This window comes from Dysidea avara, chromosome 6 (assembly GCF_963678975.1).
Source record: "Dysidea avara chromosome 6, odDysAvar1.4, whole genome shotgun sequence".
Taxonomy (NCBI): Eukaryota; Metazoa; Porifera; class Demospongiae; order Dictyoceratida; family Dysideidae; genus Dysidea; species Dysidea avara.
Genome location: NC_089277.1, coordinates 22,516,291 through 22,534,699, shown reverse-complemented (window position 1 = coordinate 22,534,699; position 18,409 = coordinate 22,516,291). Strand labels below are relative to the sequence as shown.

General features: G+C 40.7%; 2 protein-coding genes across 6 annotated transcripts in view; one reads left to right on the top strand and one right to left on the bottom strand.

Annotated features, from left to right (window-relative positions):
* The window catches only part of LOC136258578 (uncharacterized), a 219,617-nt gene that overhangs the window by 187,403 nt on the left and 13,805 nt on the right, over positions 1–18,409 (bottom strand). The gene's annotated exons all lie outside the window — the stretch shown is intronic.
* LOC136257986 (uncharacterized) lies at positions 6,258–7,990 on the top strand. Of its 2 annotated transcripts, none has more exons than XM_066051285.1 (2): positions 6,258–7,137; positions 7,210–7,990. In XM_066051285.1, the coding sequence occupies exons 1-2, from the start codon at positions 6,270–6,272 to the stop codon at positions 7,878–7,880; spliced, it is 1,539 nt and encodes a 512-aa protein (XP_065907357.1). In that variant the 5' UTR covers positions 6,258–6,269; the 3' UTR covers positions 7,881–7,990. The 2 variants fall into 2 exon arrangements, with proteins under 2 accessions (XP_065907357.1, XP_065907356.1); XM_066051284.1 differs by having other exon boundaries at positions 6,258–7,506; positions 7,570–7,988.

The following is an 18,409-nucleotide window of genomic DNA, read 5'->3' as shown; positions in this document are numbered from 1 at the left end:
CAGTGATCGCAAAATCCAATAGAATCTTGATATATGTATATTCCTCCACAGGTCTAGGCTGATGGTTCCACAAATCTTTTATCAACTGGGAATCCAAACTGAGAGTATACCAACACCAATGTAGACAGTGACCAACATCCACTGTGAAAAAAGCTCAGAATAATAAGGTCTATAACAGTCTTATTATGTTAGTATTGGAATGAAATAGTACAGCATATATTATTAGATTAGGACTTTACTATAACAAGCTTATTGAATACATTTAAGGCAGTCATATTAAATCACTAGTATAGTGCAGTGTATTACCAGGCTATACTAAGCCTATTTCAACCATATATTAGCTATATACTATACTACTGTACTTTTTTACTTTCCTATAATCTGTGGCTACCTTAATTAAATAATTTCAATAATTATATTTGTAATGAATTTAATTATGTAAATATGTTAAAACCACAACAGGTACAGCTAGTAAATCAATGTCTCCTGGGCCGGCCATGACAGTATCAAATCAGTTTCATCATTTATCAGTCTTTATCCAACTGCAGCAGATAAGACAGTAAATACAATTCATAAGTTCCATTACAAAGTACCTGTATTATCATCACCATGTAGAACTCTGTGACAATCTGTTAGTTGTCCGGTAGAACAGTCCCGCAGCTAAGATGGTAAATATAATGTGTATCTAATCCAAAACAGCCAAGCTGTAAAAAAAGAGTGCGGCCCTCAAAAAGGCTATAGTGAAAAAAGATGTGAAATCCAAGGTGGCGGCCAAGAAATGGCTGTGATGGTAGGTTAATGGTACAAATTTTAATAGCAATTCAGGTAAATTTTGTGCCAAGCGGCACCAAAAGTTCAGCTGCAAAGAAATCACTCTGTAGAAAATGCAGCCACAAACAAATTGCCCTGTAGAAAGATCAGTTAGAAGAAGTTACCTTTTAGAGAGTTCAGCTACAAAGAAACCACCCTGTAGAGAGATCAGCTAGAAGAAGTTACCTTGTAGATCGTTCAGCTACAAACAAATCACCCTGTAGAGAGATCAGCTAGTCTAAGAAGAAGTTATCTTGTAGAGAGTTCAACTACAAAGAAACCACCCTGTAGAGAGATCAGCTAGAAAAAGTTACCTTGTAGAGAGTGAAGCTACAAACAAATCATCCTATTGAAAGGTCAGCTAGAAGAAGTCACCTTGTAGAAATTTCAGTTACAAAGAAACCACCATGTAGAGAGTTCAGCTACAAACTAGCCACCTTGTAGAGACATCAGCTAGAAAAGTTACCTTGTAGATCATTCAGCTACAAACAAATCACCCTGTAGAGAGATCAGCTAGTCTAAGAAGAAGTTATCTTGTAGAGAGTTCAACTACAAAGAAACCACCCTGTAGAGAGATCAGCTAGAAAAAGTTACCTTGTAGATCGTTCAGCTACAAACAAATCACCCTGTAGAGAGATCAGCTAGAAGAAGTTATCTTGTAGAGAGTTCAACTACAAAGAAACCACCCTGTAGAGAGATCAGCTAGAAGAAGTTACCTTGTAGATCGTTCAGCTACAAACAAATCACCCTGTAGAGAGATCAGCTAGAAGAAGTTACTTTGTAGAGAGTTCAGCTACAAAGAAACCACCATGTAGAGAGTTCAGCTGCAAAGAAATCACCCTGTATAAAATTCTGCCACAAACAAATTACCCTGTAGAAAGATCAGTTAGAAGAAGTTACCTTGTAGAGAGTTCAGCTACAAAGAAACCATTTTGTAAAGAGCTCAGCTGCAAACAAATCACCTGTACAGAATTTAGCTATGAACAAATCACCCTGTAGAGAGATCAGCTAGAAGAAGTTACCTTGTAGATAGTTCAGCTACAAACAAATCTCCCTGTAGAGAGATCAGCTAGAAGAAATTACCTTGTAGAGAGTTCAGCTACAAAGAAACCATCATTTAGAAAGTTCAACTTCAAACAAATCACCTGTAGAGAGTTCAGCTACAAACAAATCTCCCTGTAGAGAGATCAGCTAGAAGAAGTTACCTTGTAGATAGTTCAGCTGCAAACAAATCTCCCTGTAGAGAGATCAGCTAGAAGAAATTACCTTGTAGAGAGTTCAGCTACAAAGAAACCATCATTTAGAAAGTTCAGCTTCAAACAAATCTCCCTGTAGAGAGATCAGCTAGAAGAAGTTACCTTGTAGAGAGTGAAGCTACAAACAAATCATCCTATTGAAAGGTCAGCTAGAAGAAGTCACCTTGTAGAAATTTCAGTTACAAAGAAACCACCATGTAGAGAGTTCAGCTACAAACTAGCCACCTTGTAGAGACATCAGCTAGAAAAGTTACCTTGTAGAAAGTTCAGCTACAAACAAATCTCCCTGTAGAGAGATCAGCTAGAAGAATTTACCTTATAGAGAGTTCAGCTACAAAGAAACCATTCTGTAAAGAGCTCAGCTGCAAACAGATCACCTGTACAGAATTTAGCTCCAAACAAATCACCCTGTAGAGAGATCAGCTAGAAGATATTACCATGTAGATAGTTCAGCTACAAACAAATCACCCTGTAGAAAGATCAGTTAGAAGAAGTTACCTTTTAGAGAGTTCAGCTACAAAGAAACCATTCTGTAAAGAGCTCAGCTGCAAACAAATCACCTGTACAGAATTCAGCTACAAACAAATCACCTGTAGAGAGTTCAGCTACAAACAAATCTCCCTGTAGAGAGATCAGCTAGAAGAAGTTACCTTGTAGAGAGTGAAGCTACAAACAAATCATCCTATTGAAAGATCAGCTAGAAGAAGTCACCTTGTGGAAAGTTCAGTTACAAAAAGAAACCACCATGTAGAGAGTTCAGCTACAAACTAGTAACCTTGTAGAGACATCAGCTAGAAAAGTTACCTTGTAGAGAGTTCAGCTACAAAGAAACCATTCTGTAAAGAGCTCAGCTGCAAACAAATCACCTGTACAGAATTCAGCTACAAACAAATCACCTGTAGAGAGTTCAGCTACAAACAAATCTCCCTGTAGAGAGATCAGCTAGAAGAAGTTACCTTGTAGAGAGTGAAGCTACAAACAAATCATCCTATTGAAAGATCAGCTAGAAGAAGTCACCTTGTGGAAAGTTCAGTTACAAAAAGAAACCACCATGTAGAGAGTTCAGCTACAAACTAGTAACCTTGTAGAGACATCAGCTAGAAAAGTTACCTTGTAGAGAGTTCAGCTACAAAGAAACCATTCTGTAAAGAGCTCAGCTGCAAACAAATCACGTGTACAGAATTCAGCTACAAACAAATCACCCTGTAGAGAGATCAGCTAGAAGAAATTACCTTGTAGATAGTTCAGCTACAAACAAATCACCCTGTAGAAAGATCAGTTAGAAGAAGTTACTTTGTAGAGAGTTCAGCTACAAAGAAACCGTAAAGAGCTCAGCTGCAAACAAATCACCTGTACAGAATTCAGCTACAAACAAATCATCCTGTAGAGGGATCAGCTAGAAGAAGTTACCTTGTAGATAGTTCAGCTATACAAACAAATCACCCTGTAGAGAGATCAGCTAGAAGAAATTACCTTGTAGAGAGTTCAGCTAAAAAGAAACCATCACGTAGAGAGTTCAGCTGCAAAGAAATCACCACTGCCCAAATTTCAAGGCAATAGCTCTTTCCAATCTGAAGTTATCAATTGTCAAAGTTGGCAAATTGGATGTGTGGAAGGCCCCTTTTCGCAAATCCGGTCACATATGTATTATATGTGACTGGATTTACGAAAAAGGGTCTTCCACACACATCCAATTCTATGAACTTGAATGACCATACCTTTGTGCTCAAAGAAGATACTAACCTGAAGTTTTGTTCATGCATTAACCTATGTAGTTACTCATCACTGTCCAAATTTCAAGGCAATGCTATTTTCCTATCTGACATTATGAACTGCCAAAATTCGTAAATTGGATGTGTGTGGAAGACCCCTTTTCGCAAATCTGGTCATATATATGTAATTTGTACATTTACTGATAAAATATTTAAGTGCATCTACTTCATCTTTTCTTCTTCCTGTAGTAAAGAAAAAAACATAGCTTAAAAAATTCCCAAAGCTGGCCATAGGCTGGCTTTGGGGTATACAAATACAAAAAGAAATGAAATCTAATCCAAAACAGCTAAGCTGTAAAAAAAGTGTGCGGCCCTCAGAAAGGCTATGGTGAAAAAAGATGTGAAATCCAAGGTGGCGGCCAAGAAATGGCTGTGATGGTAGGTTAATGGTAAAAATTTTAATAACGACAATTCAGGTGAATTTTTGTGCCGCTTCACAAAATTTACCTGAATTGTCATTATTAAAATTTTTACCATTAACCTACCATCACAGCCATTTCTTGGCCGCCACCTTGGATTTCACATCTTTTTTCACCATAGCCTTTCTGAGGGCCGCACACTTTTTTTACAGCTTGGCTGTTTTGGATTAGATATATATATATATAATACATATATTTATTACAGAACTCTACATGGTGCATGGTTTCTTTGCAACCATAGGCGGCGGAAAGGGGGGGGCTAGGGGGCTAAAGCCCCCCCTTGGTCTGCTGAGGGGGGGCTTAGCCCCCCCTCAGAATGATATCACACCGAAATTATCTTTCTTGGAGTGGGGCTGAAAACCGTGATAAAGATCGAGATACTCTAATAGAGCAGTCACTCTAATAAAGTAGTCAGTGTGTAGCGAGCTATGAAAGGATTTTTATGTAGTTTATCAGCTAGAAATGGTAGCTGGTGAGGTGGAAAGCTCTTGTCAGTTGGTTGTGACCTTTTTTTTTTTTTTTTTGGTCTCACCTTACCAAACTATAGAAATAAGTCTGGGTCAGCCCAGCCCCCCCTCATATCAACTACTTCCTCCGCCGCTGTTTGCAACTGAACACTCTAAAGGGTGAGTCCTTCTAGCTGATCTCTATACAGGGTGAACTGTTTGTAACTGAACTATCTACAAGGTAACTTCTTCTAGCTGATCTCAAGCACTCTACAGGATGATTTGTTTGTAGCTGAACTCTCTACAAGGTAATTTCTTCTAGCTGATGTCTCTACAGGGTCACTAGTTAGTAACTGAACTCTCTACAAGGTGACTTCTTCTAGCTGACCTTTCTACAGGGTAATTTTTTTGTAGCTGAACTCTCTACAGGTGATTTTTTTGCAGCTGAACTCTCTAAATGATGGTTTCTTTGTAGCTGAACTCTGTACAGGGTAATTTCTTCTAGCTGATCCCTCTACAGGGCGATTTGTTTGTAGCTGAACTCTCTACATAGTGGTTTCTTTGTAGCTGATCTCTCTACAAGGTGACTTCTTCTAGCTAAACTACGTAGTTGAACTCCCTACAAGGTAACTTCTTCTATCTGATATCTCTACAGGGTGAATTGTTTGTAGCTTATCTCTATACAGGTTACTAGATTCTAGCTGATCTTTTGAAATCTTTTCAGTGTGACTGTTCTATTAGGGTGACTGCTCTATTAGAGTATCTCGATCTCGCACTTGCTACACCAAGTTTGATTTCGTGTTAAAACTCCGTGGCTTTAAGTCTGATTCTTCTACACCATTGAAGATCCTGTCTAAGATGATTACTCCATCTGTACAGCGAATTTCAAAGCATTACCCCAAGCTATTTTTCTGGTGGGCGTGGAAAGTAGTCGTTTTTCTATTAGTTAATCTCGATTGCATAATTGTTACACACTGTTGGTTTTTTCGTTGTATCTTCCTGGTTTTAGCTCGATTTCTTTCAAACCACAAAAGGTTTGAGGTCCAATAGTTAACCTATTCACCCACCAATTTTCAGCTTCTTCCCGTAAGCGGTTTACCCTGTAGTCGTGATAACATACTGGTGTTATTTTTCGTGAATAATTGCTAATAACTCTTTGCCTGCTTATCGTATTCCAGCCAAATTTGGTACAGAGATGCGCCGTTATACCCCCCTTCTGTGTGCCAAATTCCAAAGCAATCGGATATTGTGTTCGCGCGTTTTATAGCGGTTTTTGTAAGTGTGCGAAAAGAGGAAGAAAAATAAGATGAAGAAGAAAAAACGAAGAAACTAAGCCAATTTATGAGGTCGCATATCTCGGGAACGCTTGAAGCGATTTCGCTCAAATTTGGAATGTGGAGTACTGAAGTGGGAGGACGTTTCCACAGCAAAAATCGTCTTGTTTCATCAAGGCAGCACAGAGCTACGGAGGTGCGAAAATTGCGTTTTCGTTCTTCCTGTCAATATACTCATGTGGGAATCGTAATGGTCGATTCCCACATGAGTAACTCGATTGTGGGAATCGTAATGGTCGATTCTCTCCCTGGTTTTCCGGAGAGTCGCTCAACTCTGGAGGCCGTCGACATAGTATGTGGGACTTTACAAGCGAAGTTGATAACCAAGGAACTGTCCAGTGGCACCAGTCGTTGTGTTCGGCTCAATGGGGACCTTTTGACTCCATGTGACCTTCAACGCAAAGCTGGTAAAGCTTCTTCTAAGAACTGGAAGACAACCATTCGCTACCAAGATCAGCCCATATCGAAGTTTTTGGTGTCTTATCGTGATGAGATGGGCAGGCGTCGTTGCCGTTTTGAACCAAATGCGACACTCCAGGCCAGCTCGAGGGCCAGCTTGGATCCGCAGAGTTCAATTCTCCGGGAGGAAAGTCCCTCATCCGTCGCGCAGGTTGACGAGGAGGAAGAACCTAACGCCCCCTGCTTGACTTCTAACAACTCCAACGACATTCTATTGAACAATTCGTCAGGTGTTGACCTACCTGATTTTCAACCTGTAGTTCAGCCTAACTTTCAGTGGGGGGATCTTGATGGAAGCTGTTTTATCTCAGAATTGGATAAAGTTTATTTGGAAGTGATACATTGGAAGAAGAACAGTTTTGCAGTTCCACGGGGTTCAGCTGGTAAGGCTTTTGTACTTGAACTGGCTCGTTTGTTTCGTGCTGTAGGTGAGGGTTCTTCCCTGGAATCTGTCGCCCGTAAGGCAATTGTTGTGGTTTGTATATTACTGCTCCAGAAGCCAAGCCGCACATCTAAGGACAAGGATCACACTCTCCTATTGGAGCAGCGGCTGAAACAGTGGAAGGATGGGAATCTACTTGAACTGGTTACTGAGGGAGGAGCTATACAGGGTCGTCTCAAGAGCCATTTACCAAAACTAAGTGAGGCACAACTTGTACGTAACTTTTCTAAGCTAATGTTTGAGGGTAAAACCAAGGCTGCTTTACGATTAGTCTCAGGTTACCAACGTGGTGGAGTTCTAAACTTGGATGAGATAGCTGATTCTGCTTCTCCCGGCCATTGTGTTCGCGATGTTCTGCGGGCTAAACATCCTCCAGCTCAGCCTTTGGATCCTAAGTGTCTTCTACAGCATTGGGCTGACCCACAATCCGTACACCCTGTTATATTCTCTTCTCTTAATGCTGCTGTTATCAGGTCTGCTGCTTTGCGAACATCTGGTGCGGCTGGACCCTCTGGGATCGACGCTCGTGGTTGGCGTCGACTTTGTACCTCATTCCACTCTGCTTCAGGTGAATTGTGTGTTGCAATGTCCTCATTTGCTCGTCGTTTATGTACTGTTTTCCTCTCCCCAGATTTGCTCTCGCCTTTTTTGGTGTGTCGCCTCATTGCTTTGGATAAAAATCCTGGGGTGCGGCCTATTGGTGTGTGCGAGGTTATGAGACGTATTGTTGCTAAGGCTGTGCTGGTCATCCTGCGGGATGACATTCAGGAGGCAGCTGGTTCACACCAACTTTGTGCGGGGCAACTTTCTGGGGCGGAGGCTGCGGTTCATGCTGTCCGAAAGGTTTTTGAGGAAGGAAGCACTGAGGCTGTGTTGCTGGTGGACGCCTCCAATGCCTTTAACTCGCTGAACCGTTTGGTGGCTCTACACAACATCAGATAACTGTGCCCGCCACTTTCCACTATTCTGATCAATATTTATAGGTCTCCAGCCTCTTTGCTTGTTTCTGGGGAGGTTATTTTATCAGAGGAGGGTACTACACAGGGAGACCCACTAGCTATGCCTATGTATGCCCTTGCTATAGTGCCTTTAATCAATCAACTTCATGGGACAGTGGACCAGGTCTGGTATGCTGATGATGCTTGTGCTTGTGGCAGTATACAGGACTTGCTCATCTGGTGGAACCAGCTCTGTATTAAGGGACCTGCTTTTGGCTATTTTGTGAATGCTCCTAAAACTTGGTTAGTTTCTAAGGAAAGGTTCCATTCAATTGCTACTACTCTGTTTTCAGATACTGATGTTCAAATTACTTCCGCGGGCCGTCCCTACCTTGGGGCTGCCATTGGTTCAAATGCTTATGTCCAGGAATTTGTGAGGGACAAGGTTGTTGGTTGGTCAGCAGAGATTACACGGCTTGCCAAGTTCGCACAAGTTCAGCCGCATGCTGCTTATTCCGCTCTCACTCATGGCTTGTCAAGCCATTGGCTCTACCTTTGTCGCACTACTCCAAACATATCAGAGGCTTTACAACCCCTTGAGGACAACATCCGGCTGGTACTTATCCCTACTTTGATGGGTTGCTCTCCACCAAATGACACAATCCGTAAATTATTTGCCCTTCCACCTCGATATGGTGGTTTGGGTATCATAAACCCAACTCTTATTGCAGCTGAGGAGTATTCAGCCTCGTGTCACATTGCTGAGCCTCTTTCACAATTCATTCTGGACCGGGGTATCAATTCGGCTATTGTTAAAACAGAACAGCTATCTCGCAAGTCCGCAATCCGCAATTCCAAATCTTCCAACTATTCGGATAGATCTTCCAGTTTGCGTACCCACTTAGATCCCTCCTCTCAACGTGCTTTAGATCTAGCCTCAGCCAAAGGGGCCTCCAACTGGCTTACCACCCGGCCCCTACAGGAACATGGCTTTGCACTGCATAAGTCCGCGTTTCACGATGCCGTGGCACTACGTTATGGGTGGTCTCCTCAGCGGACTCCTGCTCACTGTGCATGTGGGACTTCCTTTTCAGTGGAGCATGCTTTATCCTGTCCCAAGGGTGGCTTACCTTCTATCCGACACAATGAGATCAGAGATCTAACTGCTACCCTGTTGACTGAAGTATGCTCTCAGGTAGCTGTTGAACCAGAGCTCCAGCCGGTTTCACAGCAGGACTACCCTGCTTCTGCCAATATCCAAGATGGTGCCCGTCTTGACATCGCCATGAATGGTTTTTGGGGTGGAAGAAGTGAAAGATGTTTTGTGGATGTGCGGGTGTTCAACCCTCTGGCTGCTTCTAATGCGTCCTCATCACTGGCCTCCTGTTATCGGAGGCACGAGAACATTAAGAAACGTACGTATGCTCAGAGAATTCGTGAGGAGGAGCATGCCTCTTTTACCCCCCTGGTAATGTCTGCCTCTGGTGGTCTGGCTCATGAGGCTTCTGTTTTTTATCAACGCTTGGCTCATCAACTTTCAAACAAGTGGGGCGATGATTACTCTGTTGTCATGGGGTGGTTAAGGTGCTGTCTATCTTTTTCTCTCTTGCGGTCCTCCATACAATGCATCCGCGGAGCCCGCTCATCCATCGGTCACTATGTTAAGACTCCCCCAATTGTGGAGCTGATTCGGGCAGAGTCTCAGTTTGCCGTGGACTAAGAAAGTCCCGGTTTGTCCAGCACAGGCTATTTATGTGCTGGGGGTGGTAGGCAAGGGCAGTCCATCAAGCCCGGGTAAAAAAAAAAAAAAAAAAAACTCACGGGTGTTGCGCGCCGGCTTCTTGGGCCGCATGACACACTACCGTGTGTCTTGATTCTGGACAATTGTTGGACTTACAGTTTGTAACAATATGAATCTCATAAAACCAGGAAACCTAGTATTACCATGTAGACAGTGTTGGGAGTAACGCGTTACATAAGTAACGCGTTATGTAATATCTAGTCCAAAACCTTGAAACTAGGTTAGGTAATCCTAAGGCTGCAGTACATGTTGTTGTAGACCTTCAGTGCTGGTCACTGTAAAGTGTTAATAATAATAATAATAAAGTAAATAAAACAGCCAAGCTGTAAAAAAGTGTGCGGCCCTCAAAAAGACTATGGTGAAAAAAGATGTGAAATCCAAGGTGGCGGCCAAGAAATGGCTGTGATGGTAGGTTAAATGATAAAAATTTTAATAACAACAATTCAGGTGAATTTTGGTTCCGCTTGATCTTGGCACAAATTCACCTGAATTGTCATTATTAAAATTTTTACCATTAACCTACCATCACAGCCATTTCTTGGCCGCCACCTTGGATTTCACATCTTTTTTCACCATAGCCTTTTTGAGGGCCGCACACTTTTTTACAGCTTGGCTGTTTGAGATTAGATTTCATTTCTTTTTGTATTAGTATACCCCAAATCTGGCCTAGGGCCGGCTTTGGGACTTTTTTAACCTATCTTTTTTCTTTACCACAGGAAGAAGAAAAGATGAAGTAGATGTACTTTAAATATTTTATCAGTAAATGTACAAATTATATATTATAATACATACATTTATTACAGAAATCTCCATGGTGGTTTCTTTGTAACTGAACATTCTACAAGGTGACTTCTTCTAGATGCTCTATCTACAGGGTGAATTGTTTGTAGCTGAAAGATCTACAAGGTAACTTCTTCTAGCTGATCTCTCTACAGGGCGATTTGCTTGTAGCTGAATTCTGTACAGGTGATTTGTTTGCAGCTGAGCTCTCTACAAGGTAACTTCTTCTAACTGATCTTTCTACAGGGCAATTTGCTTGTGGCTGAATTTTATACAGGGTGATTTGTTTTGCTACCAAATGTGCTACAGCTGCTAGCTCCCTTCTTTTCTATCTTATAAATGTGACTCACGAAGTAAGCTGTATAGACTATAGTAAGAAGAACCTAACCCTAAAGGTGAAGAAGAAACCAAAGCTAATACTACTAGACGCGTTCCCTAAAGTCGACTGCTCGCGGCAACTACTAGACGTGTGCCCTAAAGTCGAAGAGAGAGAGAGCAACAACTACAGTAGGGAGTCTGGATGCTTTTGAGCTTAATATTATGGTAAGGGTTATGAAAGATGGTGAAAAGAGTAAAACCCCACAACACAACACAACGCACGCATGCACACACAAACATCTTCTCCACAGTTGTATCAGTGGTGGATCTAGATGGGTTTCTTGGGTTTTGACAGAAACCCCCTTTTAAATTTAGCTCAGTGGAAGTCTAAATACATAAACATTGTTGTACTGACAATTTGTCATATCAAACAACTATATACCACTGTATTTCAGCAGTATCCATGCAGCTGCACTTAACCGACACCATTTGTAGCTATTAAACCCTCAGCAACACTTCACTTTTCATATTCCACTGCATTAAAAACGATTGAGATACTCTAATAGAGCAGTCAAGTAACTACTCTAATAGAGCAATCAAAGCTACAGCTTATAGTCACCATGCATCTTTGGCCTATAGTTAGCTATAATCAGTGGTGTAGCCAAGGGTGGGCACGTGCCCATCCAAATTTCCCTGGGACAGCGGCGCCCGCTCGCTAATTATATTACGTACAAGAAACGAGTATTGCATACCTTGGCAGCGCCATAGTTTCGTTGTAAATCAACAGATGATATCGAGACAAGTTCAATAATTACATCACGCGATCCGAATAGCTTCGATGTTTTCTAGTTAATGCACGGCATCACGTGGTCCAAATTTTAGGCGGGGAAGAAAAGTACGAGGAAGGAGGGAATCCAGTTTCTTTCACATCTGGAATACTGAGTTGTGAGGAGCAGCACGGATTCTGTTGTTGACGAGGTTATAAGTAACCTGAGTGATAAACGAAAAATTAAATTCTCACGTGTTAGACAAGTAGGTTGGAGATGAAAGATTCAGTGGTAACTGAATTAAGCCATGCAACTATCTTAAGAGTCAGGCTGGAATAGAATGAGTTGCAGATGAGCTAAAAGAGAACAAGACAAGGTGGTGTGATAAGTTAGTTTTCAGTTCTAGCTTCTATATCATTCATGCAGTAGTTCTAGACTAGTGAAATAAGCTGCAGGAACAGCAGCGTAGCATATTATTAGCTAGCTAGATACATTTATGCACTTACTAGACCAGCTACGCTCTAATCCTTCTAGTATACTAATACCTTATAATGGGTGAATGTAACACTGTAGTATCTAAGCTATCCGTACTTGCATTGTGGCAGTAGAATCGAATACGCAATTTTCATGCATTGTGGCAATGTATTCTTGCCACACGTTTTTTAAAGCGCGTCTAATGTAATTATTTGTGCAACCGCTCTATACACCTATCAATGTCACGCCGCCTTAGCGAATATTGTTTTGGGATCACTTGACATCTGACTTAGAATAATTTTGTGTGTGTTTTTACAGAAAACAGGGGGTGACATATTGTACAGGCACTCACTGTAGGTAGATCTGCGACTGCGGTCAAAGTATAAGTCATAGGTCAAGGCCACTAAATTCGTGTCAAGTCAACGGTGAAAGGTAAAAGTTTCCAACCCACAATCGAAAAGTACTGAAATATCATCGTTAGATCACCAGTCAAAGAGGGGGGAAAGGGCACATGTCAAAGCAAAATTTCGGCTGGTCAAGACTTTGACCACGGTCGCAAATCTCCCTACAGTGCGTACCTACATGATACCCCCTTGGGGAAAATTGCATTTCTTAATATAAGTAGGAAAAGTATATAACATACATGTGCCCCAGTGACTAATTCTGTTTCGCAATAGAGCGCTTGATATTTTTGCCCTCACGTTTTCCTGGAAATCCGAAGCCATAACCAGACCACACCAACACTTGAGTGTCTGATTTGTGGAGAATGTTTAAGTCAGTACCGAACATTAAGTGCTATGAAACTGAGTATTGAACAGATTTATCATGGAAACTTTAGCTTACTAGACCCACCCAGGAGTGGATCTAGAAATTTTCAGAGGCGGTTTCTGGTTCTCTGGATTGCAACTTCGCATGTTGAAGACAAAAAAAAAGGTCGCTACGTGCTTTTCAATGTTGTGAAGGTGATTCAAAGGTAAAAGTATGAAATTTTTCCAATAGAAAGAGCCATAAAAATAATGTACAACTCTTTGTAATTTTTATCACCTAGATGAATTGTAGAGACACACGCTAGTTCAGAGGGGGTTTCTGGAACCCCAGAAACCACCCTAAAACTGCCCCTGCCACCTATACTGTTTGATCCTCAATACCAGAGGCCACGACAAAATATTTTGTCATATCAATGCAAGGACCAATCAGTACACTTGTTCTTCCCTAGACAGGGATGTGTCCAGGTTTAGAATAGCAGTAACTACAAGAGACAGGGTTGAGTCCAGAAATGTTGTGTGGGGCCTTAATCTATGCATGTCAGAGGTGAATTTGTAGTGGTTGTTGAGTAGTAGTGGTGGCTATTTCATTAGAGTGGTGGTCGGTACCAACCACTGTGGGCACATCCCTGCCTAGATCGATTAGACTATGGAATTCACTCCCACCCAAAATAATGCAACAACAATCATTACAAATTTTTAAGCACCAACTGAAACTATTATGGTTTTTCCCTACCAATCAGTAACCCCATAATCAATCATAATTGTAAAACATGTTGTGTGCATTAATCCTAAAACTTAGGCTGCACGTTTTGGAAATAAATTTAAAAAATCAACATACTTACTCAACTCGGTGTCCTTCAACATAATGCAAATGTCATTGATCACGAACAAGATGTTTTAGCTATCACGGAACAAAGTAGTTGGATCATCTCCCTAAACATATCTTTTCTGAGATTGATTCTAATTAAGTTGTATGTGCTGTATTAAGTAATAGTTGTATTATATATGTTGTAGGAACTGTTGTTATTGTGTTGTATGTTATGCACTCTCACATGGAAAAACGGCCCTGCAGAATGTGGTGAGTTTAAATTAAAAATCAGTCAATTGATGTCAAATTGACTCAGTCATTATATCTAGTTGCCAATGGCTACTTAGTGGTTTTGCAAAAAAAGTTATACTAACCACAAGTGCACAAAAAAATTGAAACATTCAACTAAAGTAGGGACAATAGTACATCATAAAGTACTGAAAAAAACTGGATTAGTGCATAATATTAAATTACAGTAAAACAATAAGAAGTGTTATAACCCTACTGTGCTTCTTATTGTTTTACTGTGATTTAATATTATGCACTAATCCAGCTTGTTTCAGTACTGTTTATCAACGTGCTATGGTCCCTACTCTAGTTGAAATTTCCAAAACTTTTTGTGCACTTGTTTGTTAACTTTTTTTGTAAATCATTATGATGGTGAACCCACGCATACCACATCAAAAAAAAAAGATAGCATGCTAGGCTCCAGCTACCATTAATCATCTGAAAAGTGAAGTATCCATTACGCTTTTGTTGTCAGCTATGTTCAACCCATTACACAGTATTACAAATCAAAAACTGTTCAAAAAGCACTTCTGCAATCAAAGTAGCCAATTTGAAAAATTTGAACGATTTCTGTTATGAAGGGAAGCCATCACATGCTACTACCAAATCAACACTTTTCACTGTCAGCACAAATGAATGGGACACTGCTAAGTCCATACAGAATGTATTATATGTACTATGGTATGCCAAAAGGCACCTGTCTGACTGAAGTGATGTCGAACAGTGAAAAAATTATGCCCATAGCCTTAGCCGCTACCGAGTTATGTTTTTCTGAAGGGATCGGTCAGTCAGTCAGTTACTCAGTCAGTCAGTAGAAAATTCCATATAATTTTTTTTTTAATTCTGTACCAACTTGCTGAAAGCGTTTCGGGTTGATCTGAAGGCTTGTTTGGGCCTAACCAATACTGCCTTGTCATTGTCAGGGAAAAGTGCAGCTGGTTTTTGGGTGATGTTCCTATACTATACAGTACGATAATAGTATCTAGTGTTGTCATATTTTAGGCAAAACCAATATCCAATATTATTTTAACCCTATAGTTGTGACGATAGTTAACCGATACCCGATTGTATGTCTCTACAAGTTACACTTGTGCATATTCCACTAAAAGTACAGCTAGTAAAGCCAATGCTGTGAGGTTGTACACTTACTAAGTACATGCCAGAGCCTTTGACACCAGATGCTGCTGAAGCTGAATAATTAATAATCTGCTAGCCACAGCCCACTTCAATCAATTTCCGATCATCGGTACAACTCTAGTGCTATTGTACTGTATGATAGTCATGTTCCTTTCACTTTTCCATACTGTTGGTCTGTTCATTCAGAGATATTCTGTATTACAGGGGTGTCCGATTAGCACAGTTTCACTCTACTTGAAACTAGATACCTATAGCATGCACTGCAGTGAATCAGACACCTCTGTGATCCTATGGTTTAACACTGTTTATTGCATCCATCTTGTAGTGGCTAGCAGTATTGAGGGGTTTCCAGGGGTTTCAGGGAACCCCTTTGGATTTTACACACTACTTGAAACATTAACAAATTGAAACTTCAGGTTTCCAGAATCTGGAATCTATCATGTAACAGAACACATTGTAAGCTTTAATCTAATAGATTCTCACATGATAGCATTGTTCTGAAATTTGATTTTGGTGAAAAGGTCCCCTGGCTAGTACCATAGATGACAAAAGTTTGTCAAATTTAGCAAGTCGAGGAAATTCTACAAACTAATTGTTAAATATTGGCTATGTGGTAAATTTGCCAAATTTTTATCCACCAACATGCTTTGCTTGCTGATTCACCAAACTTGAGTCTTGCTAAATTTTTGTAGTTTACAGTATCTAATCTCACTAATCTGAATTTTTTTTTCTTTCAAAATGAGTATTGGAGCATAAAGGATTATTACACTCTGGGTTTACTGTACTTACTGAGATATCCATTTATTATAAAGTGGCATGATCAGAATACCAGAGCAGCAATCAACTAAAATTAGGCTTTTCAATCTGTGCTGTGCGAACTTTTTTGGCCTCAAAGCTCAGTACCATAATGGCAAAGGGCTGGCAATTTGGTTAGCATTGAAATCTTGGTACCTCATTCCTTGGCAAGTACTTCCATGCATTACCTAGTGGCCATCTGGATGAGATTTTGAGTAGAAATCACTCCTCTTCAACTACCCACTCATCCAGTCAAGATACTGAGCAAACTCTCTTACCCCACACCGTCCCATTTTCGAATAGTGATTGATCTCGTGATTGTCTACCAGTATCAAGACACATGGTAGTGTGTCGTGCGGCCCAAGAATTCGGCGCACAATACCCATGAGTATACTGACAGGAAGAACGAAAATGCAATTTTTGCACCTCCGTAGCTCTATGCTGCCTTGATGAAAAAGAACAATTTTTGCTGTAGATACGCCCTCCAACTTCAGCACTCCACATACTAAATTTGAGCAAAATCGCTTCAAGCGTTCCCGAGATGTGTGGCTTCAAAATCTGGCTTAGTCAGTAGTTCTTCGGGTTTTTTTCTTATTGTTCTTCCTCTTTTCGCACACTTACAAAAGCTGCTATAAGACGCGAACACCATATCCGATTGCCTTGAAATTTGGCACACAGTAGGGGGGTATAAAGGCACATCTCGGTACCAACTTTGGCTGGAATACGATAAACATCAAAAATAACACCAATATGTTGTCACGCCTACAGAGTAAACCGCGTATGGGAAGAAGCTGAAAGTCGGTGGGTGAATAGGGTAACTATTGAGCCTCAAACCTTTTGTGATTTGAAAGAAATCGAGAAAAAACCAGGAAGATATAACGAAAAAACCAACAATGTGTAACAATTATGCAATCGAGATTAGCTAATAAAAAAAAACCTACTTGCCAGGCCTACCAAAAAAATTGCTTGGGGTAATGCTTTGAAAATTGCTGTACAGATGGAGTAATCATCTTAGAAAGGCTCTTCAACTGTGTAGAAGAATCAGACTTAAAGCCACAGAGTTATAACACGAAATCCAACTTGGTGTAGCAAGTGCGAGATCAAGATACTCTAATAGAGCAGTCATCCTAATAGAGCAGTCACCCTGAAGAGAATTCAAGAGATCAGCTAGAAACAAGTAACCTGTATAGAGATCAGCTAGAAGAAGTTACCTTTAGGGAGATCAACTACAGAAAGAGATAGTTCATCTAGAAGAAATCACCTTGTAGAGTTCAGCTACAAAGAAACCACCATGTAGAGAGTTCAGCTACAAACAAATCGCCCCGTAGAGAGATCAGCTAGAAGAAGTTACCTTGTAGAGAGTTCAGCTACAAAGAAACCATCATGTAGAGAGTTCAGCTACAAACAAATCGCCCTGTAGAGAGATCAGCTAGAAGAAGTTACCTTGTCTTGAGTTCAGCTACAAAGAAACTATCATGTAGAGAGTTCAGCTGCAAACAAATCACCTGTAGAGAGTTCAGGTACAAACAAATCTCCCTGTAGAGAGATCAGCTAGAAGAAGTTTCCTTGTAGAGAGTTCAGCTACAAGCAAATCACTGTAGAAAGATCAGTAGGAAGAAGTCACCTTGTAGAGAGTTCAGTTACAAAGAAACCACCATGCAGAGAGTTCAGCTACAAATTAGTGACCTTGTAGAGACACCAGCTAGAAGAAGTTACCATGTAGAGAGTTCAGCTACAAACAGTTCACCCTGTTCAGAGATCAGTTAGAAGAAGATTTCTTGTAGAGAGTTCAGCTACAAACAAATCACCCTGTAGAAAGATCAGCTAGAAAAAGTCACCTTGTAGAGAGTTCAGTTACAAAGAAACCACCATGTAGAGAATTCAGCTACAAACTAGTGACCCTGTAGAGACATCAGCTAGACGAAGTTACCTTGTGTAGAGTTCAGCTACAAAGAAACCATTGTGTAAAGAGCTCAGCTGCAAACAAATCACCTATACAGAATTCAGCTACAGACAAATCACCCTGTAGAGAGATCAGCTACACTGTTAAAAATGAAGAGTAACCACCATTCTAAAGAGTTTCCAGTGTAGGGAGGATTTAACACCCCTAGAGAGTAACCAACACTCTGAAGAGAATAACCATTACTCTGAAGAGTAAGTGACAGTGGCGTATCTACACCCAAGCATTTGCCCAGGCATCAGCTCACCTTGCCCGGGCATCAGAAAATTTTCTGGCGTAGCAGCCACGCACAAGGGCCACGCATGAATACACTGTTCACGATTACAATTCTATCCACTAGGGAACCACTGACTGTAGCGAATGCTTGCAGCGAATTCTTGCATGGAAAATAAGCGCTGCGCGTTTAATTAAGAGTCTGACTTCTAATAATAGCCCGATAGATTACAAGTTACTATATTTAAATCTGAAAAACGGAAATGTGCTCGCCCAAAATGAATAGTGTAGTCGCATCGAAGCGAGCATCGAAGTGATGATAGTTTGGAGCGAGTTTGGAGTTTGCCTGTATATTTATTTATTTAATTTATTTATTTATAAGGCTTTTCAGCATGGGTACAACTACATACAGATACAGTGGTTAT

What these genes read in the sequence shown, in the direction of transcription:
- LOC136257986 (XM_066051284.1), top strand. Translation starts at nt 6,270, where the DNA reads ATGGTCGATTCTCTCCCTGGTTTTCCGGAGAGTCGCTCAACTCTGGAG. An exon ending in CTCATTCCACTCTGCTTCAG is followed by an intron (nt 7,507 to 7,569) that starts GTGAATTGTGTG and finishes TCCTCTCCCCAG; the next exon opens with ATTTGCTCTCGCCTTTTTTG.